The sequence below is a fragment of the Camelus dromedarius genome, chromosome X (genome assembly GCF_036321535.1).
Source record: "Camelus dromedarius isolate mCamDro1 chromosome X, mCamDro1.pat, whole genome shotgun sequence".
In the NCBI taxonomy this organism is placed as follows: domain Eukaryota; kingdom Metazoa; phylum Chordata; class Mammalia; order Artiodactyla; family Camelidae; genus Camelus; species Camelus dromedarius.
In genome coordinates, this window is record NC_087472.1 from 82,374,001 (window position 1) to 82,401,976 (window position 27,976).

General features: G+C 36.9%; 3 protein-coding genes across 17 annotated transcripts in view; 1 reads left to right on the forward strand and 2 right to left on the reverse strand.

Moving 5' to 3' along the window:
* On the reverse strand, window positions 1–27,393 carry GPR82 (G protein-coupled receptor 82). Its single transcript, XM_031445449.2, has 5 exons — window positions 27,347–27,393; window positions 26,604–26,697; window positions 5,235–5,372; window positions 2,882–2,949; window positions 1–2,740 (listed from the first exon to the last, which is right to left on the reverse strand). The coding sequence occupies exon 5, from the start codon at window positions 2,704–2,706 to the stop codon at window positions 1,696–1,698; it is 1,011 nt and encodes a 336-aa protein (XP_031301309.1). The 5' UTR covers window positions 2,707–2,740; window positions 2,882–2,949; window positions 5,235–5,372; window positions 26,604–26,697; window positions 27,347–27,393; the 3' UTR covers window positions 1–1,695.
* Window positions 1–27,976, forward strand: part of CASK (calcium/calmodulin dependent serine protein kinase) — a 314,683-nt gene that overhangs the window by 159,751 nt on the left and 126,956 nt on the right. The window lies entirely within an intron of this gene.
* On the reverse strand, window positions 20,000–26,697 carry GPR34 (G protein-coupled receptor 34). Its single transcript, XM_010989181.3, has 2 exons — window positions 26,604–26,697; window positions 20,000–22,463 (listed from the first exon to the last, which is right to left on the reverse strand). Exon 2 carries the CDS (start codon window positions 22,382–22,384, stop codon window positions 21,248–21,250), a length of 1,137 nt encoding a protein of 378 aa, XP_010987483.1. The 5' UTR covers window positions 22,385–22,463; window positions 26,604–26,697; the 3' UTR covers window positions 20,000–21,247.

The following is a 27,976-nucleotide window of genomic DNA, read 5'->3' on the forward strand; positions in this document are numbered from 1 at the left end:
TCAGTTAAGCATTGAAGTAAAAAAAGGAGAAAAATATTTATTGTTTGTTTTCTATTCTTTTTTAATGAAAATTACACAGATATGTTGGAAAAATCTCTCGTGATTTTGAACACATGGCTCTTGGGGATTCTGTACAGTGAATTGTTTCTACATTTTTAATTCTGGAACAAAACATGCTATGAGATGAAAGGCTTGGAAGTAGTATGTGAACTTTCTTTAAACTTCTTTTTGAGCACTGAAGTAATTTCCATGTAGGGAATAATGAGTCTTTAAGCAACCTCTAACAAAGTAGCAGGTTACAGTTAATGTTTATTCAACTGTTTATATTTAGTTCTTATCTGAGCAGAGAGAATGCAAGTACCATAGGAGTAGAAATAGAAAATAGACTATAGCTCCAAAGGTGCTTATGACCTCTTTGGAAAGATAAAACACACAGTCTTTTTTTTATTTTTAATTATAATATATATAATACAGAATATAGCCACCATCATTTGTCTCACTGACAAGTTTACATGGAATAAAGAAATGACCATTAAGAGATGCTTAATCCTTAAACATTTACTTAGATAATGAAGAAAATTTGGGTGACGTATTTAACTATACACTTCAGTTTTTTCATCAGTAGATTGGCATACTTTACGGTTGTGATGATTAAAATAATACATGTAAAGCATATAAGCCGAGTGCCTGGCACATAGTAATTGCTTAGTAAATGATAACTGCTCATAGTAGTAACATCATCTGCTTTAATAATAGTAACATCATCTGCTTTAATAATAGTACCTGTGAATTACATAGTATTTTTCCATTCTACAAATGAAGAAATTAACACTTAAGGAGGGTAATTTGCCTAAGATTGTCCAGCTAAGATGTGGAACTAGGATTGAACCCAGGGAATCTAACTCCAGAGATCAGTCTTGCAGCAGTGCTATTAAACTGCCTTATTCATTTGTTTTCCAAAAATTAATTGGACATACTTACATGCCAGGTACTGTTTGTCAATAATAACATTATTTATATTGAATACAGAGGAAAATACCCCAAATGTGATGAAGATTGGCATAATAACATTGTATTACTCTTTTTTATTTTGACAAAGCCTAATCCAAATATTTAAGCATATTTATAAATAACATCTACTTAATAAATACTGGAATCAATGAATATTGCTTCTCCCAGGATGGTGAACCACATAATAACAAATAAATAAGGTATTTATAAAACCTTGGATTTTTACGGTGCATTGTTCATACATTTAGATAGGAATTAAGTGAGGAAATTTCTTACTTTTTTCTTTTACTCATTTTTAAAGTTACCAACAAAACATTACCCCTTGTTTTCTAACTACTAGAAAGCAGAGAATTCATAAACCACTTGCCTCTTTATCCTATAGTTGTGAAATACTGTGTTCTGAATAGAAGCATCCATGGTTGAGTTTAAACAGAAAATGATCTATTGGTTTCATATGCAGTGGGATCCTTTCAATATGCTTGACTTTTGCCTCTCAGAGTCTCTGCCATTTCAACTTTCAGTATAAGTAGAACCACAGTGAGTTTTTTGTTTGTTTTTAAAAACCAAAGAGGTTTACTTGGTACCTATTATCAACCAAGCTATCACCTGTTAATCCTGTAGTTTAGGGTCCCTGATAGAGTCATATGAATACTTTTCTGTTTGGTGGTGTTTTTCACTCAGAAATCAACCAGAAGGTTGTATATGTGGTGAATCAGATTTTGTAAAGAGATTGTATAGTGTCTTCTTGAACGTTTTATCTAAAAAGATAAAGATAATGGGGTCTGTGCTACTTCTGGCCGATGCAAGACAGGTGAGGATGTTTTTTATTTCGATTAAATGATTCAGTTGCTGACAGTTCTCTCTTTGGTGTAGAACAAAAAAAATAGGTTTAAAAATGCTATATGGAAGGAAGCAAACTATTAGGAGAATCTGGATGACCAAAAGATGCCTTTTCACAGAGCTGTAAGTCAAACTCTTCTCTGTAATGGATGTACAGGTCCTTATTTTTCTCAGATGGCTGACAAAAGAGTAGTACGATGTTACTACAACTAAAAATGAAAACCCAGTAAATGTGGTTCCAATGAGGCCTGCGATCTGAGAGATCATGGCTCCCAGTTCCGTCTGCCGGTTGTAGCACAGGCTCTCATCTCCTTCCGTAGCCTCCACAGCTGAATAGTATATGATAACCGGAATAATTATGCCCAGTACAGCCACCCATATGTAAACACACAGTTTTCTAGCAAACTCAGGCTGGCGAAATTTTTTCAGTAAATGGCCGTAAAATATTTTCTCATAGCACGAAGTGGTCTCTTGTATGGAATCCTTTTTCATTAAGGTAGCATAGCGGCTTATGGCAATCCAACTTAAAATTAGGAGGCTGACAAACATACTTACATGCATGGATAGAGTTCCCAAAAAATTGACCACCCTGCATTGTGCAGATTTATATTCCCATTGAAAACCTTTCAAGAAATAGATACCCATGAAAGGCATGGCAGTGCACACAAGTAAGTTTGCAGTCACAAGATGTGCTAGGTAGATGTGCGTTGGTGTTCTCTTAGCTATTTTTGTTAAAAAGATCCATTGAGAGAGAGAATTTCCAAAGAGACCAATGATACAAAGGAACATATAAATGATGGGTAAAGCCATGGAAGAGATCATGGATGGTTGAATACATGTTGAGTTGTTACTCATTTATATCAGATTTCCTTGAATTTTGCCACAGGAGCTAGAACAGAATTGCAGACATTTAACATTAAAATTATCGATGGTATTTAAGCTGAATCGTATTTTTTAAAAAGCATTGGATAAAGTAAAATAGTAACATGAATGTATTGGATGGAAAAGGAAAGTATAGATGCCTTCTCACCTTTCCTAATCACAATTGTCCGAGTGAAATAAAAGCAGAAGGTTGATTATTGTGGATACTGGCTTTGTCTAAAAAACAAAATTTGATAGAAATAGTTAAATGCTGAGATTTATTATTTTATACTAGAGTTCTTATACTAGATTTTAAAGCAATTTGTAAATGACAATTGATTTTGGCCTAGAAAGGTAACTTAATAATTTAAGACACATGCAAGCAATACCTACTAGCCAAAGGAAAGTGTTGCGAAATTATTTTGTAGCCACGTTAACAGAGGGAAGACTGATTTTTAATTAATCACCTTAATCGTACATAAGTACTTTTCAAAATGGTGTCTTTTCATGGCTAGATTAAAGAACTTGTCTATAATCTTAACACTGTTAGAAGTCTCTTCATGTTTCAGGAGTAAACTTAATTCTACATCAGCAAATACTCAGGCAAGATCTTGAACGGAAAGAAAGTGTAGTGACCAAAGATAACACCAAAATCCCAGAGTCCTTACCAAAGAGCATCAGTAATTTCTTATTTCAAATATTTAATGCTAATCTATGATACTTCAGTAAAAAAGCTTAGTTTCGGATTCTGTGTCAAAGCTGTAGTTGCTACTGCTTGTTGGTTAGAGCGCCCTCATGTGTCTTTGTGTGTAATTTAGTATCTTGGTTTTTCAGAGAATTTTTTTTAAGAAGATACTTAATCGCAGCCTAAATGCAGGTAGGATTTTATGTCTAATTTTGAATTTTTTTTTGCTTCAGAGGGTACACAGGAAGTGTTTTAAGAGTCACATATAAACTCCTTTTCATTCTTATTTTTCTTGTTCCTTTAGTTCTTTCAGATGGGAATAAGAAAAGATTTTGGATTTTGGTCAAATAAAAATCACGAGCTCAGGGTGAGAAGGTATAGCTCAAATGGTAGAGCGTGTGTTTAGCGTGCACGAGGTCCAGGGTTCAATCCCCAGTACCTCCACTGAAAAACCAAATAAATAAACGAATCTAATTACCTCCCCCCTGCAAAAAAAAAAAAAAGAGCTCTATTCAGAATATGCATCATTTCTCTGTATTTTTTACTATACCTTTCTAAGTACCACACTTTCTACTCTTTTATAATCCAGAGTGGGGATTCTCAATTATTTTTCCCATCATATTCTCTCTTTTGATAAATACAAAAATTTTTACTACATACTGCCTTCTGAGATTCTTACATGTCCCCAGCCCCTCAGGGATATTTCACTCTCTACCCCTCTTCAGAATCATGATTACATTTTTTTACATCTTTGATTATAGAAATAAGAGTTTTCCCCCCAAATATATTATTATAATTTTGAAATAATTTTTTAAACCAAACAGTTTTCGCCCAAATACTTGAAAGCTTGAGGGCTGTACGCTGACTCAAGGTTCAAGTACTGAGACCCTTAATGTCTAACAGTGTCTTTAGCATTTTATTTTGTTGCTTTCCAACTTTTATTTAGAGAACAGTCCATATGCTTCAAAGTGCTTTTGTATCCGAATCCAGTACAGCCTGGCAAATTGGAATTGACTTAAAAATCAGTCAAATACAGTGAAATTAGCCAGTTTATTTCTTAAGAAAAATTTATCTAATCAAAGTAGATTTTTGTATTACATAAGGAATGAAGCTTCCTTTTATGATGATATTAAAGAAAAACATTAGCCCCTGCACTTGCATAGATAATACATTATATGTACTAAAATCGGAAAAGGTGGTGCTTCTGTATTAATGGATAGTATGCCTTTTTTTTTTTTAAACTAGACCACTTCATACAGCATCTGCTATCTCATATTACTCATTACCATTACCTAATTTTCTATTTCAAACTAGCAAATTCTTCAGAACAGAAGAGAAGTAAAAAGACTTTCACAGAGGCTGGCTTTATCAGACAGATGACATTGAGACTCTAGGAATCTTCACTATAACAAACAACTAGGTTACCATCTTTAGCTCCCCAAATATCAACTTGTATCTACTATGTACCTCTCCTGTAAAAATAAAGTTTGATTATAAAACTACTAGATAATTATTTTCTAAAATTTAGAAAATACTATAGAGCTTAAGAAATAAAAATTATGTGTTGTATATACAGAATTGCCCCCTAGAAAATGTGTACAAGTTTGCATTCCCCTCAGCAAAACATCTTGAGTCACTCCTGTACACACTGTGCCTCTGCTAATTTGACAAATGAAATAAGAAGTCAACAATTCTAACTTCAGTTCTAACGATTATCTACATAATTAATATGCTGACTACCTTTCTTAATGATAAGCTTTCAAAATTTAAGCATTTTAGCCCTGTTAGAGTTTTTATAGAATTAACTTTTAAGCTAAAAGTGAATGATCAGTCTTACCTCTGAGTAGTTTATGCCAACCAAGGCTCTATTGTTCAGGGCGGTGATGCTAAATTTCAGACTTAAAGTTCTCTGATCATCACTCTTCCGGTATATTTCAGTTTTAGTCAGTGTGAATAGACTCTTGCATGACACCAACTATAGTGGGAAGAAAACAAAATTAAACAGAATATTGAAGAAATTCAGTAGTCATAGTAAATGTAGCAACTATCTTCTCAAAAAAAAAGAACCCTCATTTCTCTATTTCTATAGTGGGAGGAAGTTGTGGACAATATATATATACTGTGCTTCCTTATGATTATTTCATGAACCGGTTACACCTCACTTAGCTTCATTAGCATGTTTGGCAGAAGTTAAGTTCAAAGGTTTACATCCCCATGGCTAGTTAGTTTTATACAACACAGTAGTAGAGGGAACCAATCCATAGTAACTCAGTAAACTCTGGTACAAATTTGTCTGTAAAGTCATTTGTGGATGGCTTGTTTGCAGTTCATCTTGATCAAGAATAAAGGGAAACAAAACTCAACATTTTCTTACTTGTAGCAGGTTACTGGAATCAAATATCATAGAGCTGGAATAGAACTTTAAGATCATCTGTGGGTAGAAACCCTTGAGGAGAAAGAAGTGAGGCCCTGAGCAGTACGCTGTAAGCACAGGCCACACCCAGGGGTTTGGGTCTCCTCTTGGTTACTAAGGAACTAATCCATCCTACTTCAAATTGTCCTGTGCTGCCTCCATTCGTGTTCAAAGTAGCACATTGTTTGGAGCATTTCATAATGGATTTGGGGAATCCTGGAAAGTTCCAGAATCTGAAGACCAATTATACCTGAGATAAAATGAATAGTTATATTACGATATAAAGAATTGTGGAACCAGTTTTATGTAGAGGATTGTTTAATCAGTCTGTGAACTCTTAACTAAATGAAAGCCGACTGCGTATAGCTGGGGAGCTGGACCCTCATCACGCATCCCTTCCTTGGGTAGTTAAACCAGTGGGAGTCTGAGAATAGGAACAGAAATCTAATTTCATCAAGCCTGAGCATTTTAGTTTTCAGGGAATCTTCATTTAAAATTAATAGAAGTACTTTGCCATTTCTCATAACCCCCGATGCTTATCTTCTTGCACGTTGATTGCATAAATTCTTCATAATGTTTGCTACTATTTCTCTCTGAAACAAAGTGAGGACTACCTGAGTGTCTTGATTCTGTTCTGCTGCTATTCATCTTTGCAGTGCTTGCCATCATCTAATTAAGAACAGTGACTCATCCAGGCTTCCATGGCCATTGATTGCAGAGTAGTTTGCCTCTGGAACTCCTATCATCTTTACTTCAAGAATTTTTCATGTTCCAGGAAGGAATTATTTAGAACAACAACAACAAAACAAAAACAGTTTGAAGCAATTTAGAGAAGAAAGAATGGGAAAAGAATGTTGTTTATAAGTGATTGACAGATAATTTTAGTATTACTTGTTTGAGGCTTAAGCACCTTTGGTCCTATATATATATATATATATATATATATATATAGGACCTATATATATATATATATCCTTTCTCTCCACAAGTTATCTTCCATTGTCCTCAAACTCAGAAGATGATGCCATCATTTCTAAGGTTATTCAAGCCCCAAACCTATGAGTCATCCTCAATTCCTCTCTTGCTTTCACATCTCACATCCAATCAGCTGCTGCTACTGCAGCTTCTAGGACCACCACCATTATTAGCTGCATTTCATGGAAGTGTATTATGTGCCAGGCATCCTGATCTGTGCTTTACATGCATGTCTTATTTAATAATCACAATACCCAATGAAGTAAGTAGTATGAAATAAGTATCTTCATTTTAAGAGTAAGGAAAATGAACCTCAGAAAGGTCACATAACTTGCCCAAGGTCATAACCACCATCTGTCCTTACAACATGGTAGCTGGCTACCACCAGAGTAAGCGAATGAAGAGAACAAGGTCATAGCTGCAGTGTCTTTTTTTGATCTAGCCTCTAAAGTCAACACTGTCACTTTTGTAGTATTCTGTTGGTCACACGGGACTAGCAGTAATTCAGTGTGGGAGGGATAAATATCAGGAGGTGATGGTTGTTGGGAGCCATCTTGGAAACCGGCTAATGCAGATGTCGGTCAACCTTTGAACCAAGGAAGAGTCAGAAGTACTGCTTAAAATGATGGTCAGACAACTGATAATTTATCAGGCAAGACTGCCTGTATCGGTGTAATTTTTGCCATTTCTTCCTTTATTTTGATTTTTAGTGCACTATAGTTTTCTTAAACAGTGCAATTCACTTCACAAATATTTATTGGAGTCCCTGCTGTGTTTCTAGTGGAGTGTGGAGGTTACAGAAGAGATATATTAGCCACAAGCTAATTCAGGGTCTCTGGAAATTCAAGAGATTCCACAAGCAAGCCAAGAATTCAGATTAATACATGTTGTATGGTACAGACTTTAAATGCTCTATAAATGAGAAAAGGGAGAAAACAGTGAATCAAAGTGATTCTGACAGGCCAGGAGAACTAGAAGGAAAGAGAAGAGAACACATAGTAAACAGCAGTTCTGTGCCAGTACCAGGCAGAGCATTTTCCATAGAAGAGCCCTAACAATGGGTGGTGGTAGTCCTGTCTTACACATGAGGACATTGAGTTACAAAGGGTTAAATAGCATGCCCAAGGTGGCACAACTAGTAAATTAACTCTAAAGCATGTGTTTGGTTTTTTTTTTTTTCCAACCTCACCCTCTGCCTTAGCAGAAATAATGGTTTTTCTCTAGGGTACCTTATTATAGGGAAACTGGAGTCAAGTTTTGTATGCTTTTTAACTTCATTCAGACAGGGTTTCCTGTTCTAGGCTCTGAGGTAGCAGAATTGACTATGGAAGAACTCAAACCCAATTTTTTTCCTATTCTTGAAAACCTTGGACTTCATTAAGCTACTTTTTTAATCCCATCAATATCAGTATAAATTCTTTATGACTTAAGTTATTTTGAGTTCCCTAATTGAAATATAAAGAAATTTTTATTTCCATTTTTCTAAGATACTAGGAAATATTATTGCAATTGGTCAAAAGTATAAATGTCAGAGAATATAAGATTAACAAAAACATAACTCATCAGGCAGAAATTTTAAAAATTGCAAGTTCTCTGTAAAGGTAGCCCCTTGAACTTTTCTCACTCAGGTCACCAATAGTTTTCTTGGGTTCTCATTTATCTTTCTCGTGCATCTGCTCTTCAAAGTTCTGCTTCTGTTATCCAAGTCTAAATGCTCCTGCCCAACTGTTCTAATTACTTCCTGTATCATCCACCAAATACTGGCCTCCTGTGTGTTCTGCTCTGACCCTTATGATTTACTCCTTGAGATGTTAGAGCAGCTCCCCAGAGTGTCATTCCTGCCTTGTGTGAAGTTTCCTGCTTTTGAAATATTTGTTTGAGTATGAAGTGTGTTTTTAACTCTGGCCTCAGAATTCGTCTGGAGTGGTTCAGTAAGAATGGTTCAAGGGGCACGCATGCTGTAAATTATTTTGCCAACCTGTAGTGAGCTGTATTCACCAGGGGTGCATGAGAGCTTTCCTGACTCACAAGGATTATTGGGGTTAGGATTAGGGTCCCTTTTCAAGCTGCCTTGGAGTCAGAACCCAGAGGACACAGGACAGCTCAGTCATACCAGAACTTTGTGCTTCAATTAGACAGTTATTTGGGGCTACCCAAGCTCGAGTCTTCTAAAGTTGCGATGGTTGGTCTTTTAAATACTCTTCTCTGACCCCTCGGGAGGCTGGATGTGGGAAGAGAAGACATGCCTTATATAGTCCACAGGAGAACATCACATTCAAAAGATAGTTTCTTCAAGGAGGGGTGGGGGACAGTGGAAGCCTTTATCCAGTTCACTGCACACCCGAACCAGTGGTTGCCTTTAGGAGGAGTGAAGCTGAGCTCTCTTAGTCAGAGCTGTGGTTTGCTCAAGGCACACTGAGCCCCCCTGCTCTCTTCAGGATGTGGTGTCTGGCCACAGCCCTGTGTCTGTCTCTGCGCGCAGGCTCTCGCCACCCACTACAAGCAGCTGTAATCATGGCCGTCCCACCCTTAATCAGGATGTGAAGATTTTCTGCTTGTTCCACAAGCTGGTTTCTCAGCCAACCATGGGAGTATTTCCCTTAAAAACTATTTTGAAACAGCAGAAACTATGGCCCAAAGTTTGGAAATTTATAATAGCACAGAGAAGTGATAAGCCTTGGAAGAAAGGTCTAATGACAAAACATAAATGGACCGGCCATTCAGAGTTTCACTATACTTCATCTTTGCCTTTTGTCTCTCCACAGAGGCTTGAATGCACTGGATAGACACTGTCTTCTAGAAATGCACACGATAGAAACATGGTGGCAGTCTTTAGAATTGGAATGACTTCAGAGGTGGGAGTTGGAAAGCAAATGGGAAGTTAGCAGGTTTAAGGAAAGGGAGACTTTAGCATTGGATTAGAAGAGGCAAAAATATTTTTGAGGACAGTCAAATTTTGAATTTCAACATTGAGTCAGTTAAGTTTGGTTCATATCATGCTTCATAATCGACCTTTTTTTTTCAAGTTCTTTGAAAAGCCAAAAGTAGATTAAAATTTCTGAAAATGAAGCAATTGGTAGAATTGTAAAAAAATAATGTAAGCAATCATATTGCCACAGGTGCAAAACACATACATACACCTATACCCTGGGAAATAATGAGTTGGATTGCACTGAGATACAGGGAATTAAAAAGGCATCATGTATCAGTGCCCAGAACCCTCACCACTGTCCCTTTCTTCCCAAGACCAAGGTTTCCTGGCTATTTTATTACCAATCACTTCTTTGGAATTTCTAGATTAAATTGTCTTGAGGTTAAGCCCCCCTGCTCCATATCACTTCCTGTCTTTATTCAAGAGAAAAAAAGAGAGGGGTGTCAAGGGAAGAAGAGGAAGAGCTGGGTATCTGAGGTCTTACCTTCTGTACCTATTAATTTCTAGATTTATTTTGTCTTATTAAGAGCCCCAAGTATTGAAGTAACAAGCTTCCCTGAGAACCACTTTTAGAAAATGTATAATAATAATAAATAATAACCACTGAAGTACTTACATATAGAAATTCATTTAGTTGTTACAATATTTAATGGAAATATCTCTGAGATGAATACCATTTATTACTGTCATTTTCTAGATGAGAAGATTTAGGTCCATAGAGGGTAAATAACTTATTGATGATAAGATAACTGGTATATTGTAGGGCCTATATTTGAACCCCGATGGTGCGACTTCAGAGCCCATCCAGAGCTGCTACTGGAATCTGGATTGTTGTTTTAGAAAAGGTGACCAAGTATCCCCAGTGACCAAAAATGTATCTCGCTTGTATACCTGTTTCTAGTTTTCATTCTGGAAATTTACTCATTGCTGTCAGCTCCTCATTGTACAGGTACTTTTCCCCTTCGTAATTGATAAGTAATCTGAGGGTCATATTTTGAGATTTTCTGAATATGGTTTTTCCCTCTCACCCAGTGGATTTTAGTATTTATTGATGGTCCTTGCCTAAATCATTGCTTATATTGGTGGTTGCATCTTTGTAATGTTTTGACAGATGGAGATACATTAGACTTGAAGTAGTCATTTTAAGGTATCACTCTAAACAAGTCTTGGTGTTTTAGATATTTCTCAAATTATACTATATGTGGCATAGTTTCTAATACTACCATGTGGTCTCTTCCTCCATCAAAAGTCAGCCTATAATTCCCCCCCAAATAAATAAATTTTTAAAAAGCCAGCCTAAAATGTGTTGTTTTAATAGACCTCCAAATAAAATACTGAATCCAGGAAATACAAGTTCTCTGGGATTCCATATCTCCAGAAATACCTGGTAGAGAAAATTGGAAAGAAGAAACCAGGGTTCAAGTCTGTAGATAATCATTTCTTTGGCAATGCTTTGGCCAGCAGAGGGCAGTGTATCACCAGCCCTAGTTAAACCTCTTCTGCTGCTGAAGCATAAACTGCCCACCTTGCACTATTTTCCAGCTAGAAACGTCGAACAGTTTAAAAGTTTAGTTTCTTTTAAGCTCTAACCAAATGATAAACTTTACTTTAGTAGCTGAGAAACACTTTACACCTGATAGAATACAAGTAATGATATGGACAATGGATTTCTGTCCTCAAGATGAAAACCCGTTGACACTCATCTGCCTTTAACAGGCTACGTCTTTTGGAGTTTCATTTTGTTTCATTTTGTACGAGTGATTATACCAAGAGTCACCTTTGTAAAATCATTCACAGCCACAGTTATCCTGGTGGTAAAAAGAAAGTCTGACATTTTATTATGTGAAAGTTTTTCTCATATCTTTTAGCTTTTTAGACTTTATTTTTAAAGCCATAGCAATTCATGGACATAGTTTTTAAAAGTCAAGTCCTACTAAAAGGCTTGTAATGAAAACGTGTCATGTCTATTCAGTTGCCTCATTATCCAGCATATGCTTGTTTTATCTCTGACAATACAGAGATACTAAATCTTCAGTAACCCTGCCACTCCCCACCCTGCAGTGGTTTGTAAAATAGATAAGTCCCTTTCTCTCTCACACCCAGATACACACACAGACACATGCACGAGCACACACACAGCTTTCAAACAAAATAATTTGAGGCGTTGTCTTTTTTGTTAATGAAATTACTATATTTGTTGTCACCTGTTTAGAAATTAATGGTACACATACTTTGTGTTTTATATGCATTATATGCATCATTTATCTATTGCTGCATACCGAACCACCCCTAGACTTGGTGGCTTATGACAACAGCCATTTGTTCACTCTCAGTCCTGCAGTTGGTCCTGGGCTCAGCTAGACAGTTCTTTCAGTCTCACCTGGGGCCATTCATGCAGCTTCTTAGTTATCTGGCAACTCAGCTGAGGCTTGGATGGTCCACAGGGACCTCGACTCATGTCTGGAGCCTCAGCTGAGATGGTTGTACAGTCTGATCATCTTTCTCCGTGTGATCTTTCACCCTGGGTTCTTTACACCATGTTGGTCTCAGGGTCTCAAAAGTGCAAAACTGGAAGCTGTGAGGCCTCTTAGGCCTTGCTCAGATGCCATACAATGTCCACCACTTTTAATTGGTCAAAGCAAGTCACAATACCTGCTCAGACTCAAGAGGTGGGCAGAGGCTCCATGTCTGCATGAGAAGCGCTGCGGAGAATTTTAATCTACCACATTTCATTTAATGTGCTTGTGATTGCAATGTCCTAACTAGATTTTTATATTTTTTTCCTTAAGTATAGTGCATTGGCTCTTCCTTGGGGATTAATATAGTATGTGTACCTCAGAGTTCATTGTTTCTTGGATAATATCCAAAAAGAAAAGGGATACCCACTGTGCTCCACTCGGGTCTTGGAGCTATTATTTTCTTTTGATTATTTCTTACTTTTAATACACCTTTTAATATATCATGAATTCATGCTGTTTCCTTTGTACTCTTTAATCCTCTGTAAATAGCTCTTTCTTTTCTATTTCCAGAATACTAATCTAGCTTTTCAGTAAAACTAGAAGAAAAGTCTGTCTGCTAACTTGATCCTAAGAACTGGGTGATTAATTGACATCTGCAATAGTAGAGTGTAAAAGGGTATAGAAAGATGATGAGTCTGGCTTGCCCCTTTGGTAGCTTCCCCCCCACCCCCCCATGCCAAGTTGTGCTTAGTACTGGAGGTTTAGTAATTTGCAGGATCACAAATGCCAACTGTCAGAGCATGAGACCCTCATTTACTTACTTAGCTGACTCCTCTCACTACTTGCCACATATATTTGGAACTCTATAATCAGTCTGCACAAGAGCTGACCCTGTGTGTTCCAGTGTTTTTCAAGTCTCACTGGCCACAAAGGGGAACTGAATATGAACATGCATGCAAACCTCATCAGTTCCCTTTGCAACCAGCTGAGCGTTGTTTTTAATGTAGCAGAAACAGTGTTCTTCTTTTGAATACAAACCAAATTTCCACACAAATAATGAAGCATTTCTGCTTCTGACAGATCAGGGGACACATAAGAGAAAAGGGTACTAAATTGTGAGACAGGCAATTAAAAGAGAAAGTCAGAAAATAAGAGGTAAAACTGAATTGGGGAAGAGAAAGAGGTGATGCTGAGTACAGGAAAGGGAAAAAAAAAAACGGGTGGGAGGATTGAGGACACTAGAAAGTTGTGGTGGGTGATACAACATGAGAAGAGGCAGGAAACGTAGAAAGGAAATGTCTGTAACAGGAAAGGGTCTGTAACAGCATTGCCAGCAGCGTTAATGGAAGGCATTCAAATCTTTTGGTCCAGAAGTTTGTCACTGGATAAAATGTAAAAATATAGCACATCAGAATGATTACCATTCCCACCTGAGTTTATGCTATTGAGTCAGTTTTACAACGAAGGTGCCTTGTCCCCATTTCAGGATGCAGTGCGGTGACCTGTTTGACCACTCTGATTACAGAGAACGAAGCCAAGTGTCAGAAAGCAAAGAAACCTTAGCACCTAATATAAATGTCACAAAGCTCCCAAAATCCATCAAATTATTTTAGATAAAGTTTAAACAGACTCTCTAGCTGTAAATATTAATGAATGCCTATGGTGTGCTGAGCAAGGAGCAGGGGCCAAATCCACTACAAAAAAAAAAAAACTCTGGGAAGCTGCTTGGGGACCATTGACCATACAACAAGCAGACTCCCTCCTCCACCCCCACCAGCTGTACCCACCTGAGTAGCCCTGAGGGCATGACTGTGTTGGTACAACCTGATGAAGCAACAAGATCCCAGGTGGCCCCTGGTTGCCACTCATTTTTAAGGTGTTGACTGTTCTGTAAAACTCAAAACTTCTATTAAAGGAATCTAAAGAACATCTCATCCAAATTTTACTAAATGCTCGAAATGCTTTGTTACCCTCCCAGCCTGCTGAGGACTCATACTATATTGGAACAGGTCTACTAGCAAACGACTCACTGGCTTTCTATTCCATTTGAGATCTGCAATTGTTAGAATACCCTCTCCTACAATCTGGTGAAACATGCTGCTTGCAATCCTCATCCTTCACTGGTCCTCTTTCAGCTCGCTCCCTGCAGCTACGCACATGCACATTTTTGCACAGATGTCTTTCCTTTAGCCTTCTGCTTTAATCCCATTCTTTCAAACTGTCCTTCTTCTGGTGTCCTCTCCTCTTCTACTTGCTCAAGTTTCAGAGTATGCTTCTGACTCACACAAAATAGAGTGGGTCTGCTACCGTGCCTGTCCTGGACAGTGCTATTGGCAGTGAAAGCTGAAGTTCAGTTCCCCATTGTAAGTGCCTCCCCCCGCACTTCATTCGACCCAGGTCAGCTTCCACTGTGTAGCTTCCTAGTTCTGATGTTTACCTTCAGCTTCTGACCATTCCATTGTATTATTTCCCCTGCCTTTCCCTGGCATTTGAGTATTTCAGTAACATACATTGAATGTTTCCTACCGGCCAGGAACATTTATTCACTCATTCAGTCTTCATAACAACACTACGAGTTAGGTACTCCTATTACTCTTGTTTTCTCAGTAGAGGAAAGAGAGCTTGTCCAAGGTGACATAGTAAGTGGTGGAGCCAGAAATTGGACTCAGGCAGTCTGGCTGCAGCAGCTGCCCTTTAACCTGTCTGTTATGCCTCTCGGTTCATTATTTAATAATGTTTAATGTCACTGGGCTAAGAAGACCCATTGGATCCAGCCCCACCATAAGGCTTGCCATGGCTTTACCAGTGGGATGATAATACTCTGGTCCACTGGTCACAACCTCCTCCTGCCCGACTCTGTTTGAATAGGCAATACTAACATCTTCTTGGTCCCCCCTCCTTTTTTTCCCCCACCTGCTAGTGAATGGCTAAATCTTTTTAAAAATATGTCTACACATTTAACAGATCAACTCCTGGTCTGGGAGACTTTCTATCACTTTAAAATCATTTGCATATCTGTTGTACTCAGATGTTTGAATTTTGTAGTTTAATTCTCAGCAAGCATTTCTATTTCTATGTTCTCAGGGGACACCTCACTTGCACTTCTATGTACTATTTCTGACTGTAGTGCCAAGCTATCTAATTATAAGATAAGTCCATCAGCAAATTCTTTAGCTTGATCCTTGAGGGATGAATATATTTCAAAGGGTCAGGGTTCATCTAGATTTATTGACTAGAGAGCGTCTTCCTTTGCTTATGGTATCTGGCAAAAGAAACCATCAGCAAAGTAAGAGACAAGTCCCATACTGGTAGAAGTTGTTTGCAGCCCATATAAAGAACAAAAGATTGGTGTACAGAGTATGTAAAGAACTATTTCAACAATTTGAAATAAAAAAGAAAGAAAAGAATAAAAGCAGCTCATTAAAGGGAAAGACAGAGACGTGTAGCTATGAATAGGCGATTCACCCAAGGAGAAACCTGAATGGACAAAGCACTGTGAGAATCTGATGCTCCATTTCACTTGTAATCAGAGAAGTGCCAATTAAAACCACAGGGAAATGCCATTTCACACCTCCCAGATTGGGACAAATTAGTAAATTTGATAAAATCAAGTATTGGTGAGGTTGTGGGTAGAGGAACATTTATCTTCTTAGTGGTGGGATAGGTAGATAAATTGGTAAGTTCACTTTGGAGAGCACTTTGTCACAACTGAGATAAATTGAAGATATGCATACCATTTACTACCAAGCATTTCTCCTTGTAGGTGTCGACCGTAGAGAAATTTCACACATGGGCACAGGGCGTACAAAGACTTCACTTGAGCATGGTTCCTAAGAGCAAAAAAGTGGAAACCACCTAAGGGCCCATTGTTAGGGGAAATGGAGAATTGAACTCTTGTTTATTCTCATGATAAAACACTGTCCATCTGTGAAGATGAATGAATGGCACCTACATGTATCAACAGAAACATAATTTGAGTGGGTAAAGTTACAAGAGAATATAATAGTAAGATACTATTTGTAAACTTTAAGAACAAAAACTAGTGCACATTGTTACGCATACCACTTACGTGTGTTATAAAAGTGTAAATATATACATCAGAATAATATACACTAACTTTAGGAAAGAGGCTACCTCAGGATGAGTTTTAGTATATCTAACTTTTCAGATTATGTATAGGTACAAGAGAGCAGTTAAGCAAATGGAGCCAAAACACTTAACATTTGTAAATTTTGGGTGATGGGTGCTTAGCTGTCTGTTACAGTGGGGGGTTTTTTTTTCCATTTTTTTATACGTTTGAAATATTTTATAACTGAAAAAAGATAACATGTGGAATTACCAAACCAGAGTATAACTTGTAACAGTTCACTGCTGTTCCTGGAATAACTTGCATGGCTTCCTAAAGCAAAAAGAGATTCTCTGTATCCAAAACCATGATTAGAAACCTTTTCCAAAGCTCATTTTATGGTGGTTCTTTATGCATTTCCTGGGCCAAAAGTAGAATTATTAAGAATGAGAGACCTCTAATTTGATTTCTTTTTTCCTCCTTCTATTCAGCCTGTACGCTTTTGTCCTGCGTTATTGTCCATGTTTCAGGCAGAGCCTTCAGAGTGTACAAATGTGTGATAGCTAGAAAACGATTTCTTTTAAGATTTTGGTTTTTTGACACCACACAGTTTTGATGAGTAAGAAACAGAATATTTTTGCCCTAAGTACATATGAATGCCTATTTGTGGGTTTGGGGGGATTTTGTTTTGTTTTTTTTTTTAAGCAACAGACATCTCAATAATTACCATTGTCCTTGGGCAGAATGCAGTGAAAATGACAAGCACTGTCTTAGCAGAGACAATGCCTATGGAGTAAAAGTCTACCAGCTTGCATCCCCTCATATGTAAAATACAGTTGATCCTTACATCATAACACACTGAGGATTAAATGATAATGATGCATGCCAAGCACCCAGCACAGTAAAAGGCACATAAATAAATATATTTTACTTTGCTTCCCATTCCTTTGCATGTGAACTTGAAGGGGAGAAGTAAGAGGCAAAGTAGAAGTTTAGGACATACCTAGCACTTCCTTTCTGGTTCTGAGTGTGTTGTCACCAGCACACAGCCAGCCCTCAAGGTCTTAATTTGAAAACCGGACTGAACTGAGGCACTACAGCAGCCACTTATAGGAATGTGTCCTCAGCTGGGTCATGTGGCTATGAAAAAAGACACCACACCAGCCTTCGTGAGAGTTTCTGTCTCATCCGAGTTGACATAATTCAGGTTATATTCTGAGATTCAAATGCTTTCTTATCATCAAAACTACAAATTTCTTTAGAACTTTATGGTGTCTGTTGGTGCCTTACTCTCCAGTAAATGTCATACTGTTGTGAATATTTTTCTCACTTTGTGTTTTTGCTTTTATGTTTTTTGACCCCAAAAATCTACTTCCTAAAGTCAAATCTATCCGTTTTCTCCTACAGTTATTCCTATTTTATTAATAGAAAGTTCTTTCCCTTCCACACATGAGTTAGTCATACATTTTAAAGTCTTCTAATGGTTTCATTATTTACATTTAACTCTTTGATCCACTTTTTTTTTTAGTGTGATATGAAGTGAGGCTATAAATTGGCTTTTTATTTTAAATAAATACAGCACTATTTATTAATGCATTCCCTCCTTCCCCAGTGCTTTTTGTGATGTCTCCTTGATATGAAGTGATTCTCTCTGAGGGAAAAAAGTTTATCAGAGCCACTCAGAAAACTTTTTTAAAAATTCACTTAACCCCTTTTTGCAAGATTCTAACGCATCTTGACTAACAGAATCTTTGGTTTTCCTCTGATTTGTTCTTGCTCCTACCCTTCTGAGACTGATTAATTTGCCAGATAATCTTGTATATCATTAAGGGTCTGCATAGAGATATGCATTCCATCCCTCTGATAAGCTGCTTCTTGTATCTGCTCCACAGTGTTAGACTTAATGAAGAATAAGAATATATTTTAATATCTGGTGAAATAAGTTTCCATTCATATTTCAAAAGGCTAAAAAATAATTAGCCTGTTAACATGTTTCTACAAAATCCAGACTGCCTGTTGAGAAAACTCCATTTCATGCTGTTTTTCTCTTGTGGGTAACTTTCAGTAAGGCTTTGCTTCACAGAGCTGTAATTATATTGGTTCTTCTTTTATATCAGCAGGACTGAAGAATCCATTTTAAAAAGCAGTTGAAAATAAAACCTTCTGTACTAGAACAGAATTTTCTTTTTCTAGTGACCTGACCTTAGAAATTCAACTGCCATCAAACCAGGCTCTGCACAGAACACTTTTACAAAACTAATAGCAATACTCAGCATTTAGGTCTTACTCTGGCAGCCAGGCAGTTAATTTTGCCTTTGTTTGGTTTTGCATATGTGAGGTGTTATTTAGAAACTTGTTGTGAAGCTCTTTTGCAAGGTAGGGATGTGTATGTACTTCTGAATGTCCCTTTTCTGTGTGCTTCTAGAACTAAACCTCGGCTTGGGGGAGGTAGGACAGTGTTTCCTGCCCGTGTACACTAATGCTCAGTAAGAAATGAAAGCTTATGCATAATAGCCTTAAATTTCGTAAGTTTAACATGTTTTTCTAAAAATTTTAGAAATGTTCTCAGGATTCAGGCTACTCTAAGGCATGTTATTAGTGAAACTCCAGTCAGTAAACAAAATCCGTTATGAGCTTATAGACAGGTTGACTTTTATCAAAATTTATTTTATTACAAATATTATAGCAAGAATTGACTCGATGTACTTTATTTTTTAAGAATGCCATTGTGCAGGGCTTTATAGGGATCATCTCATTTAGTATAAATAATGAGACAGCTTGTAGAATTATGAGTGTATTTATGTTTCTTGTAATGTTCCATAAAACTACTGCTAATGATAATAGTAGGTAATGTAATTTAAACATTCAAACTGTATGTTTACAATAGAGACACGTAGGGATATAAAATGTTTACCAGTAATGTAAAAAAATTAATTTTGAGAACATGAGAGAAAATCAATATTGTCATATTTTTAAATTATACAAACAGAAATTCTGAATTTCGGTTTGGTGGTATTCATTGATGTTGTCAAAGCAAAGTAATTAATACACATTTTATTACTTTTCCCAAGCCTCTAATTTTTCTGCAAATTTCAATTTTTATTCTCAAATGTTTGTTTTTTAAATATAATTCTGCTTTGACCTATTATTTATGCAACCATTTGTGTGCACTTATGAAATACAGCTCAGTTGAGCACTAATTGTATACAAGCCAAATCTTGTTAAAATAAATTCAGCCCTAACAAAATTCTTCTTACTCTTTAATGTTGATTTTCCAGTCTGTAGCCTACCAGAAGTTTGAAGTATTCTGGCTATAAAAAATTCTCATACTTGGTAACAGAAACTTATGAGTAGATCCTTAGTTTGTCATAACAGGCTTCTATATATTCAGTCAATGGCATTCTGATGCTGTGTGTAATCAAAGAGCTGAACGGTAATGGCCAAACTTTTGAGAATGCTTGCCTTAATGACATCTCCTGATTTCAATCATTTGATGTTCTATACAGTTATATCCAGATACACTGACTTAGGAAAAAAGCAAAATAACCTACTTTTCTGATTCTGTTAAGCATGCCTTCCTTCCATCCCTCCCTGTCTCATTCATCCACTCATTCGTTCAGTTATTCAGCAAATACGTATTGATCTCCGTGGTGCCAGGCAATGCAGCTTTATGCTCTGGGCAGTCAGTAATGAATAAAGGCCTTCCTCTTAGAGCTTAAGCTCCAATTATTTTTGAACATACATGAAAATTTCAGAATTTGTTCCTTTTAATTCTAATCTACAGATTTTCTTTATTGTTCTGAAATACTTCAAACACTCAGATATATACCAAAAATAATATAACAAATACCCATGTACTACCACACAGATTTAACAGACATTATTAATATTTTGCCGTATTTGCTTCAAATCTCTCAAGATATAACCATTAACCTTAAGTTGGTGTATATGTTGTGTATATTACCACACATTTTATATTTTTATTGCATATATAGATCCATAAAGAATGTTATTTTACGTGTTTTTGTATCTTATATAAATGATTTCATATGATACATACCCTTTCACAGTTTTTTGTTTGATTTTTATTCAACATTATTTTTGAGAACTCCCCATGTTGGTGCATGCAGGTGTAGTCTATTTCTCCATTCCTTTGCCAATGCAAACTCACTTAGGTTATTTCCAATTGTTTAGTATTATGAACAGTAGGTCATTTAGTATCATTACATATGTTTTCTTGTATACATGTTTGAGTGGTTCTGTAAAATGTATACCTAGAAGTGGACTTGCTGGATCATAGAATGTACACATCTTCAATTTTACTCTATCAAAGCACGTGGTCCAAGATGGCTGAATCGTTTATAAATCTGTCTTAAGTAAGGTGCAGTTCTAAGTCCTGTTGCTGGGCTGATGAATTCTTAGCTCATCTGTTGCTTGATTTTTACCATATGTATTTAAATTCTTTCCATTTTATCTAAGTAGTGATAGATAGGGGGTGATTTCATTTTTATTAGAATTTTATTATCATTTCATCTGTTATAGAAGTTTAGGCATAAGTGAATACAATGACAAATTATACAAGCTTTTTAAACGGTAATAAACATAAGCTGGTCCTTAAGTCATTTAATATTTAAACAGTTTAAATTAGTATTAGGTGCTTGATTTTGAATAACAGCTTTAGTAACTTGAGAAACTATGACATTTTCTTGAATTATTCTGTGGTTAAAACCATAAATTTCATTTAACTGTATAATCTATGTTAACAGTGTTAGCCTAACAATATTTTTAAGAAGATTTTATATACAGATTTAAAGTCCAGTAATGAGTATAAGCTTTCCCTTGAAATAATTTACAGTAAAGCAAATGAAATATCACAAACAAGAAATGAAATTTGGAAAGTTCTGAGCTTTGTAATGTTAGAGCTTTGTTTCACAATTTTTTTGTTCCTCAAGGAATGGAGTGGCTGTATTTTATTGTTCTTTTTAATATGTTTACCTCAAGTGGTTTAAGAAGTAGGCTGTATTTTAGCTCCAGCAGATGTATCGTGCAGGGAGTATCCTGGTTTAAATTCTGAAGTGCTTTCACTCCTGCTCGCTTCCCCTTGAAATCGTCTAGAAAGAAGTTGGCACATTATTTTGCGAATGTTACTGGACATCAGGAAATACATGACTGGATCTAAACAACTATTGAAAGATGAGAAAACCAGCATGATCTCATTGGTTTTGTGAATGATTTCCTTCCAATGGCAAGACGACACATTTAGCTGTGAAGAAATATAGACAAATCGGAAGGCATGATAGGGAACGAAACATACAGTGAAAATGATAAGCACGATAAAGGAATTCCGGGCTGTAGTGGCATATTTACCAGAATTAGGGAATTTTGACCTCCTTTTAGATATCCTCAATAGATTCTTGCCAATCTTAATATATGAAAGGATTATTAGTAGGAAAATTAACCAGAACATTACCACAAGAATGAAGTTAAAAATTGCTTCTCCTTTTGCATTATGCTTATCTCTATAGTGGAAACACATTGTGGAATTATGACCTCCTTTCTTAAGGGTTAAAATAATCATAGTTAAAAATACAGCAAGAGCAACTATCCATACTGTACAGCAAACATAAATACTCTGTTTGGTTGTTACTGCCTTCCGTTGTTGTATAGATCCATTAATTTTGATGTAGCGATCCAAACTGATGAATCCAAGCAAAATAATGCTAATATACATGTTCATATAAAATAGTGTTCCCACAACCTTGCAAAGAATCACACCTAGTGTCCACGTGTTTTGGTTAATGTGATACATTATTCGGAAAGGGAGGCAGAAGATAAGTAAGAGGTCTGCGATGGCTACATTAAGAAGGTAGATCTGAATGGAATTTCTTTTTCGGTGGATACCCAGAAACACGTAGAGGGCAATTATGTTTCCAACCAGGCCCAGGATGAAAATAACAGAGTAGAATGTTGTTAACACAGTAGAGAGTAATTTTTCATCCATGGAACAGGCAGTAAAATTGGATGCTCCCGAGAAGTTGTGTGGCGATTGGACGCTATGATTAGTTACAAAGTGCACTTCCTGGGAGGAGCAAGGCCAGCTGCTGACTGCAGTAGTCGTCATTGTTACCGTGTGACTTCTCATTGTCTTCTCTAGGGATCAAAAAGTGAAGATGCTAAATGACATGTTCCTAGAGAGTAGCCTTTATGTCTTCAGATTTTCCCTGCAACAGAATGCCAAACACTGAATGAGTCGTCTGTTATTTCAGTAACAATCACTTTAGCTCAATGTGCAAGTAATACATGATTTACTTTCAGACATTGTGAGAAACTTGCCTTTTATCCTACTTCGGACCATTTGGATGTCTACACAATACATGTAGTTTTGTAGGTATCACAAAACACGCAGCAAATAGAGCAGAATCTATGGAATGTCCTGCTCTAACCTTTCCTGTGGCTGTGGTAAATGTTCAAGGTTTGTTTCATTTACTATATTAAAATAAATAACTGAACTATGAAATCATCTTTTCTTAGGGAAATTGTTATGGGAATGGAGATAGAGGTGAAATGACTGCTCATATTTTTTGAAGATGAGTATCAATTTCCGTAAAGGTGGTTGCAGCCATGTGTGGGCTGGGCCCACTGCTGGCCCCTGTCCAGCTTCCTGCTCGTCTCTTTCCCTCATAGGTGGCATTCATTCATTTTGACACGTGTTGCAACATGGTGTGTGACAGATAAACTGTGGCAGTTGCTCATTCCGTAGCGGGAATAGAGGAAGGGGGTCTGAGTTTTCTTCCTTTTCAACCTAACACCAAGTTGAGGGTATTAAAATCATTTGCCTTCAGGGGCGTGCAATTAATGTAGCAGAACAAGACAGCACAACACTTGCCTCACTGGGAAGACTTGTAGCACTACATGGGAGAGCAAAGTAGCCAAACTAAACCCAGTCAGATGGCGACGGCCGCCAGTTAGATTGGAAGCCCAGAGCATAGAGTGATAATGTAGGTGGGAAATAGGATGTGCAGTCTAAGATTTTAAAAGCAAGTAACTGCAGCTTAAATATGCCTGGGCTGGGTAGTTTGAGACTCTTGCTAGGACAGTGTGTGAATGAATTCCACTTGTTTGTGGCTGCAGAGAATGTTAGCAGCGCTGGTTGTCATTGGCTCTCATGTAGGCATTGACAGCTGTGAAGAGCTCAGGCTGAGAGGCCACCATAAAGAGCTAGAAGGTGTGAGGAGTGGGTCCCAGGGGATCTCATCTCATTCCTTTCTTAGAGTGGCTGCCCTGTTTCTGTACAGAAGCTTCTTAGCACGTGTAATAAAGACATTCAGGGCAAGGTTTTCAAAATCATACCTAACTAACTCTGTGACTTTGGGCAAACACCTTAATCTTTCCTAAGCCTTAGTTTTCTTGTCTGTAGAAATGAAAAAATCCATTCTACAGACAAGAAAACTGTTCTTTTCTTTACTCTGTCACAGAACAAAGTACTCAATGAAAATTAGCTTAAAAAAAGAACACCTTTCAGTTCATTTCATTTTAGTAATAGTTCACACTTGGGTAAATACTACTTGGAAAATGAAGGCAAACAAGACAAAAACCCTGCTCTCAGTAAACATTTTTGTAGGAGTGTGCATTCAAACTTGGAAAGCTATCATGTAAAATGGATTTGAATTACCATAACTAATATCCTGATTTGACATTGTACCCAGAGAAAAGACATTTGGAAGAACTTAGCCTTTCTTAAAATGCTAACCTATGATTTCATCAAGAAGAAACCATTTTAGTAGAACATGAAGTTCCAGTTTAAATTTTTGTAAAGGGGGGTGGAATTGAATCCCAGGAAGAGGAACTGGCTGGTGAAGAGGAAGTTATGTAACCCCTGGTAAGAGTCTGTCTCCAGAGCTCAGGACAGCGGAGGGAGGGAAGCAAGAGGACTGAGTCTAGTGTCTCAACTGCAGGAAGACAGATTTCACAAAGTTTATAGAAACATACAGGCATGTTTTCTGGTGACCTGAAATTCTAAAAGGAAAGGGCAATCTAGGAAGAATGGCAGTCTGCCAAAAACGGAGCTGGCCATGCAGTGCAGATTACTGGGAAGAGGAGAAGGGCCCCGGTAGACGGACCTGTGTTGTGTGGTCACATAGGGAGCTGGCTGAGGCTAAGGTAGAAACATCGCATCGCCACTGATGAAAGTGAGCTGAGGCATGACAGGTGACATGGTGTGGAGAGCTCAGACAGCTAAAAGGACTTTCGAAACTGTAGGAAGTTTTTTCTTCTCCACACTGTAGACTCCGCTAGGGTTAAGAAACAAGTCTGTTTTGTTTGCCTCTGCGTACCAAGTGCTTATTAGCACAATAAATACTGTGGAATGAAAGAGAGTTTAGTAGAAAAGCAAGTAAAGTCCTACATGTGGATATTAAAACCAACTGTTCAAGTACAGGAGGGGCTTTAGCTGCATTAACAGGAGCACAATTGCAATGACTGCAGTTGCCAGATACGTAGTGTGATGTGGCTACAACAAAAACTAACCTTTCTTTGGTTGACTTCTTAGCCATGGAGTTTCTTACATGAAGACTGCCACCCCTAATCTGGTTCTGTCCTAAGCTGTTAGGGTTCCATCTGGAATACAATGTTTCATCCTCAGCAGCACATTCAGAAAAGGCCACAGAGCCCAAATCATGTCATAGGAGCGAGTGGAAGGAAAAGGCACCTGGAGATGCGAACGCTTTCAAGGCCACAGAGAAAAGAATTTCACCTTGTGATATATGTCTTCAGAAAGCAGAACAAGGACTAGTGAGTAGAAATTGCAGAGACAGATGTTGCCTCCTTTTAAGGAAATGCTTTTTTAGAATGAAACAGTCTATCTTGGGAGGCAATAAGAGTCTTACCACCAGAGATGTTTTTTGAGACTACCACAATTGGGTACTGTATAGAAGAGACTCTCATGGCTCTCAGTCCTGGCTGCATATCAGAATCCTCTTGAGGGCTTTTTAAAGATACCAGTGCCTGGCTCCATCCCCAGATCTTCTGATTTAATTGGTCTGGAATGGGCTCCAGGCAATGGTTTCCTTTAAAAGCTCCTCAGGGGATTCTAATGTGCAGTCAGAATTGAACCCTTGAGCTAGATGATTGAACCATTAACTAATATTTATTTAGCATTTGCTGTGTACCAGACAGTATGTTAAGCACATTTATATTATTTCATTTACATAATCCTTATAATAACTGTGTGAGGTGGATATTAAAGATAAAGATGTTATGATTATTACCCATGACCACACAGCTCTTAAATGGCAGTACCCAAATGGAGACTCAGATCTGTCTGGCTTTTAGAACCCATGATCCTTTTCACCAAACCTTGCTCCTCCTAATCACATATGATCAGCATTTTCTTTACTAGTGATGAGTTCTATCAGCAGTATTTTGACATGATTCCTTTAACATAAGCCACATAAGCAATTTGAAGAAGAGATTATGTCATTTAGCTTTACCTCTTTGGAAAAGGTACTAGTCTTTTCATTTGCTTTGTCCATTATAGTAAGTAAATAGGTCCAGAGTTTATAGAACCACAAATCATTCCTCAGAATGTTCAGCCCATCCCCCAGAGCATGTCTTTTCAAACTTACTTCTAGGCCTGATAGTCATAATCAAGATGTTTCTAGAAAGCTGTTAGCTCAAAGCACATAGCCTGAAACCATTTGCCTCAGCTCTAATCTACAAATAAAATAAATAAATAATAGTTGGACAAGATCACCAATAACCCTTTCTGGTTTTGCTTTATTTTCAAGCTCAAAGAGAGCAAAGCAAAGTAATGCATTTGTTTGAAAAGTGATAGTAGCCATCATTTAGAACCCTGCATTAGATGGCTAGTGTCCAGTCATTTATTATCAAATTAGCAGATAAGATTCTGTTTTGAATTTAATGGCTGATTTTTGCCTCCTTTACAATGTGTCGATCACTTGCTGTTCCTCAGGCCATTTATTGATGTTTCAAAAAGTGCTAATTTGATTTGTTAAGAATGGCCTGCAAAGATAAGAAACATACCACTGTGTTCACATACTAGACCAATTTCCCAGTGGACGTTACTTGTGACTCAGGTGAAGTGGTAACAGTGGTTTTCTGAGAGTAAATGGTTAATGGTTTTTAATGTTGTTACTTGACAAATCCTGACGATTGCAACTCTGTGTCAGTGCTGCTTTGTACCCACCAGCACCACCCTCCCCTGGCTGGTGAATTTTCACCTGGCTCCTATAGGAGCTTCTGTACTGGAGGGTAGTACCCAACAGATTCACTGTGGCCTCCATGAGGAAATGCGTTTGGGCATGTTTGTGAAAAATATCACACTGCTATGTTAAAATACATACCTATTTGGCAATGGTAGCAGCCTTTTTTACATTGTAATTTGACTTGATAATGACTGAATCATTCAGGCCATGCTTCAAAAAACTGCATTAATTGCTGCATACAAAATGAAAATTAAAAGCATGTTAGTTTGGAAAGAATACTATTAGTAGTACATTAGGTTTTGTTATAAATTTAACTGTGGCTAAAAAAACTTTTTAAATTTTAGGTGAATTAACTAAAGCATATCTTGCTTTTTCTTTTCTCTAATATTCATCATATTAACTTTGGAAACATAAAACTTCAAATTTAATTGGTCTGGTAATTACCATAAAATAGAAGCAATATAATAAAGAAAATACTATCATTGAAAGTAGGGAGACAGCAGAACTTAATAAAGTTAATAAGTTATAGATCACTTATAATACACTGGAAATAAAATTTGTTGCGTAGGAAAAAAACTTTTAATTGATTCAAGTAGATCTGCAAGTCTCTGTGGCAGTATACAAAATACAGTATAAACAGTGTGACAGTGTTGATAGTATGAGCTTAAATACCTCCAGTATCCTAAAGTACTTCAAGTAACTAAGAAGACACAGCCTTATTTTAAGTCAAGGCAGAAATATGATTCAAGCAGTTTACTCAGGGTTCTAGAAGCAAAGGGTTGCTAGTCACCATGAAGCAGGTTTTGTTTTTAATATTCAGATAGTCAAACTATACCTGAAAAGAAGGATCATTTATGCAGTTGGAATCAAGGCATACTCACAGTTCAGGCTCTGTTGAAGCACAAGGAGCTGAGCCCCACGCTTCCCTAGACGCAGACTCGTCTTCATGTGTCAGCTGGGCTCCTTCATCCGGTTGTGGTGCAATTGGTTGAGGTTATCTTCTTTTTTTTTATATTTGCATGCGGTAATAGGTGTGTTTTTTTTTTCTCTTTTCTTTCTTTTTTCAATATGATAACCCTCAGACTCCTTGTGAAAATATTAAAAAGCCCCACCACTATGCAACAACTCTACCTTTAAGTTCAAGCAACACTTTAAGAAATTATTTCTATCTTTTATGTGAATACTTTCCACCTTGACAGTTGTGGAAAGTTTGCCCTTATCCCTCCAAAGAAAGAAGTTTTATAAATTCTAAGCAGAAATAGGCATTTTCTATTTTTCCTAAGAAATGATACATAATACGCTATATAGACTTTTAAAGCACAAGCATTTAATTTTTCTTTCTTTCTGGATTCATTTTAGAAGTTAAGTTATTCATATAAAATGGCATTTCTGTATTGCATTATAGTTACATGAGTAATGAATTATTTTGTTATTTAATTTTAAAAATTTTATTTGAGCTATACATTATTTTAGTATATTTTCATGTATTCATTTAAGACCTTGGATTTATT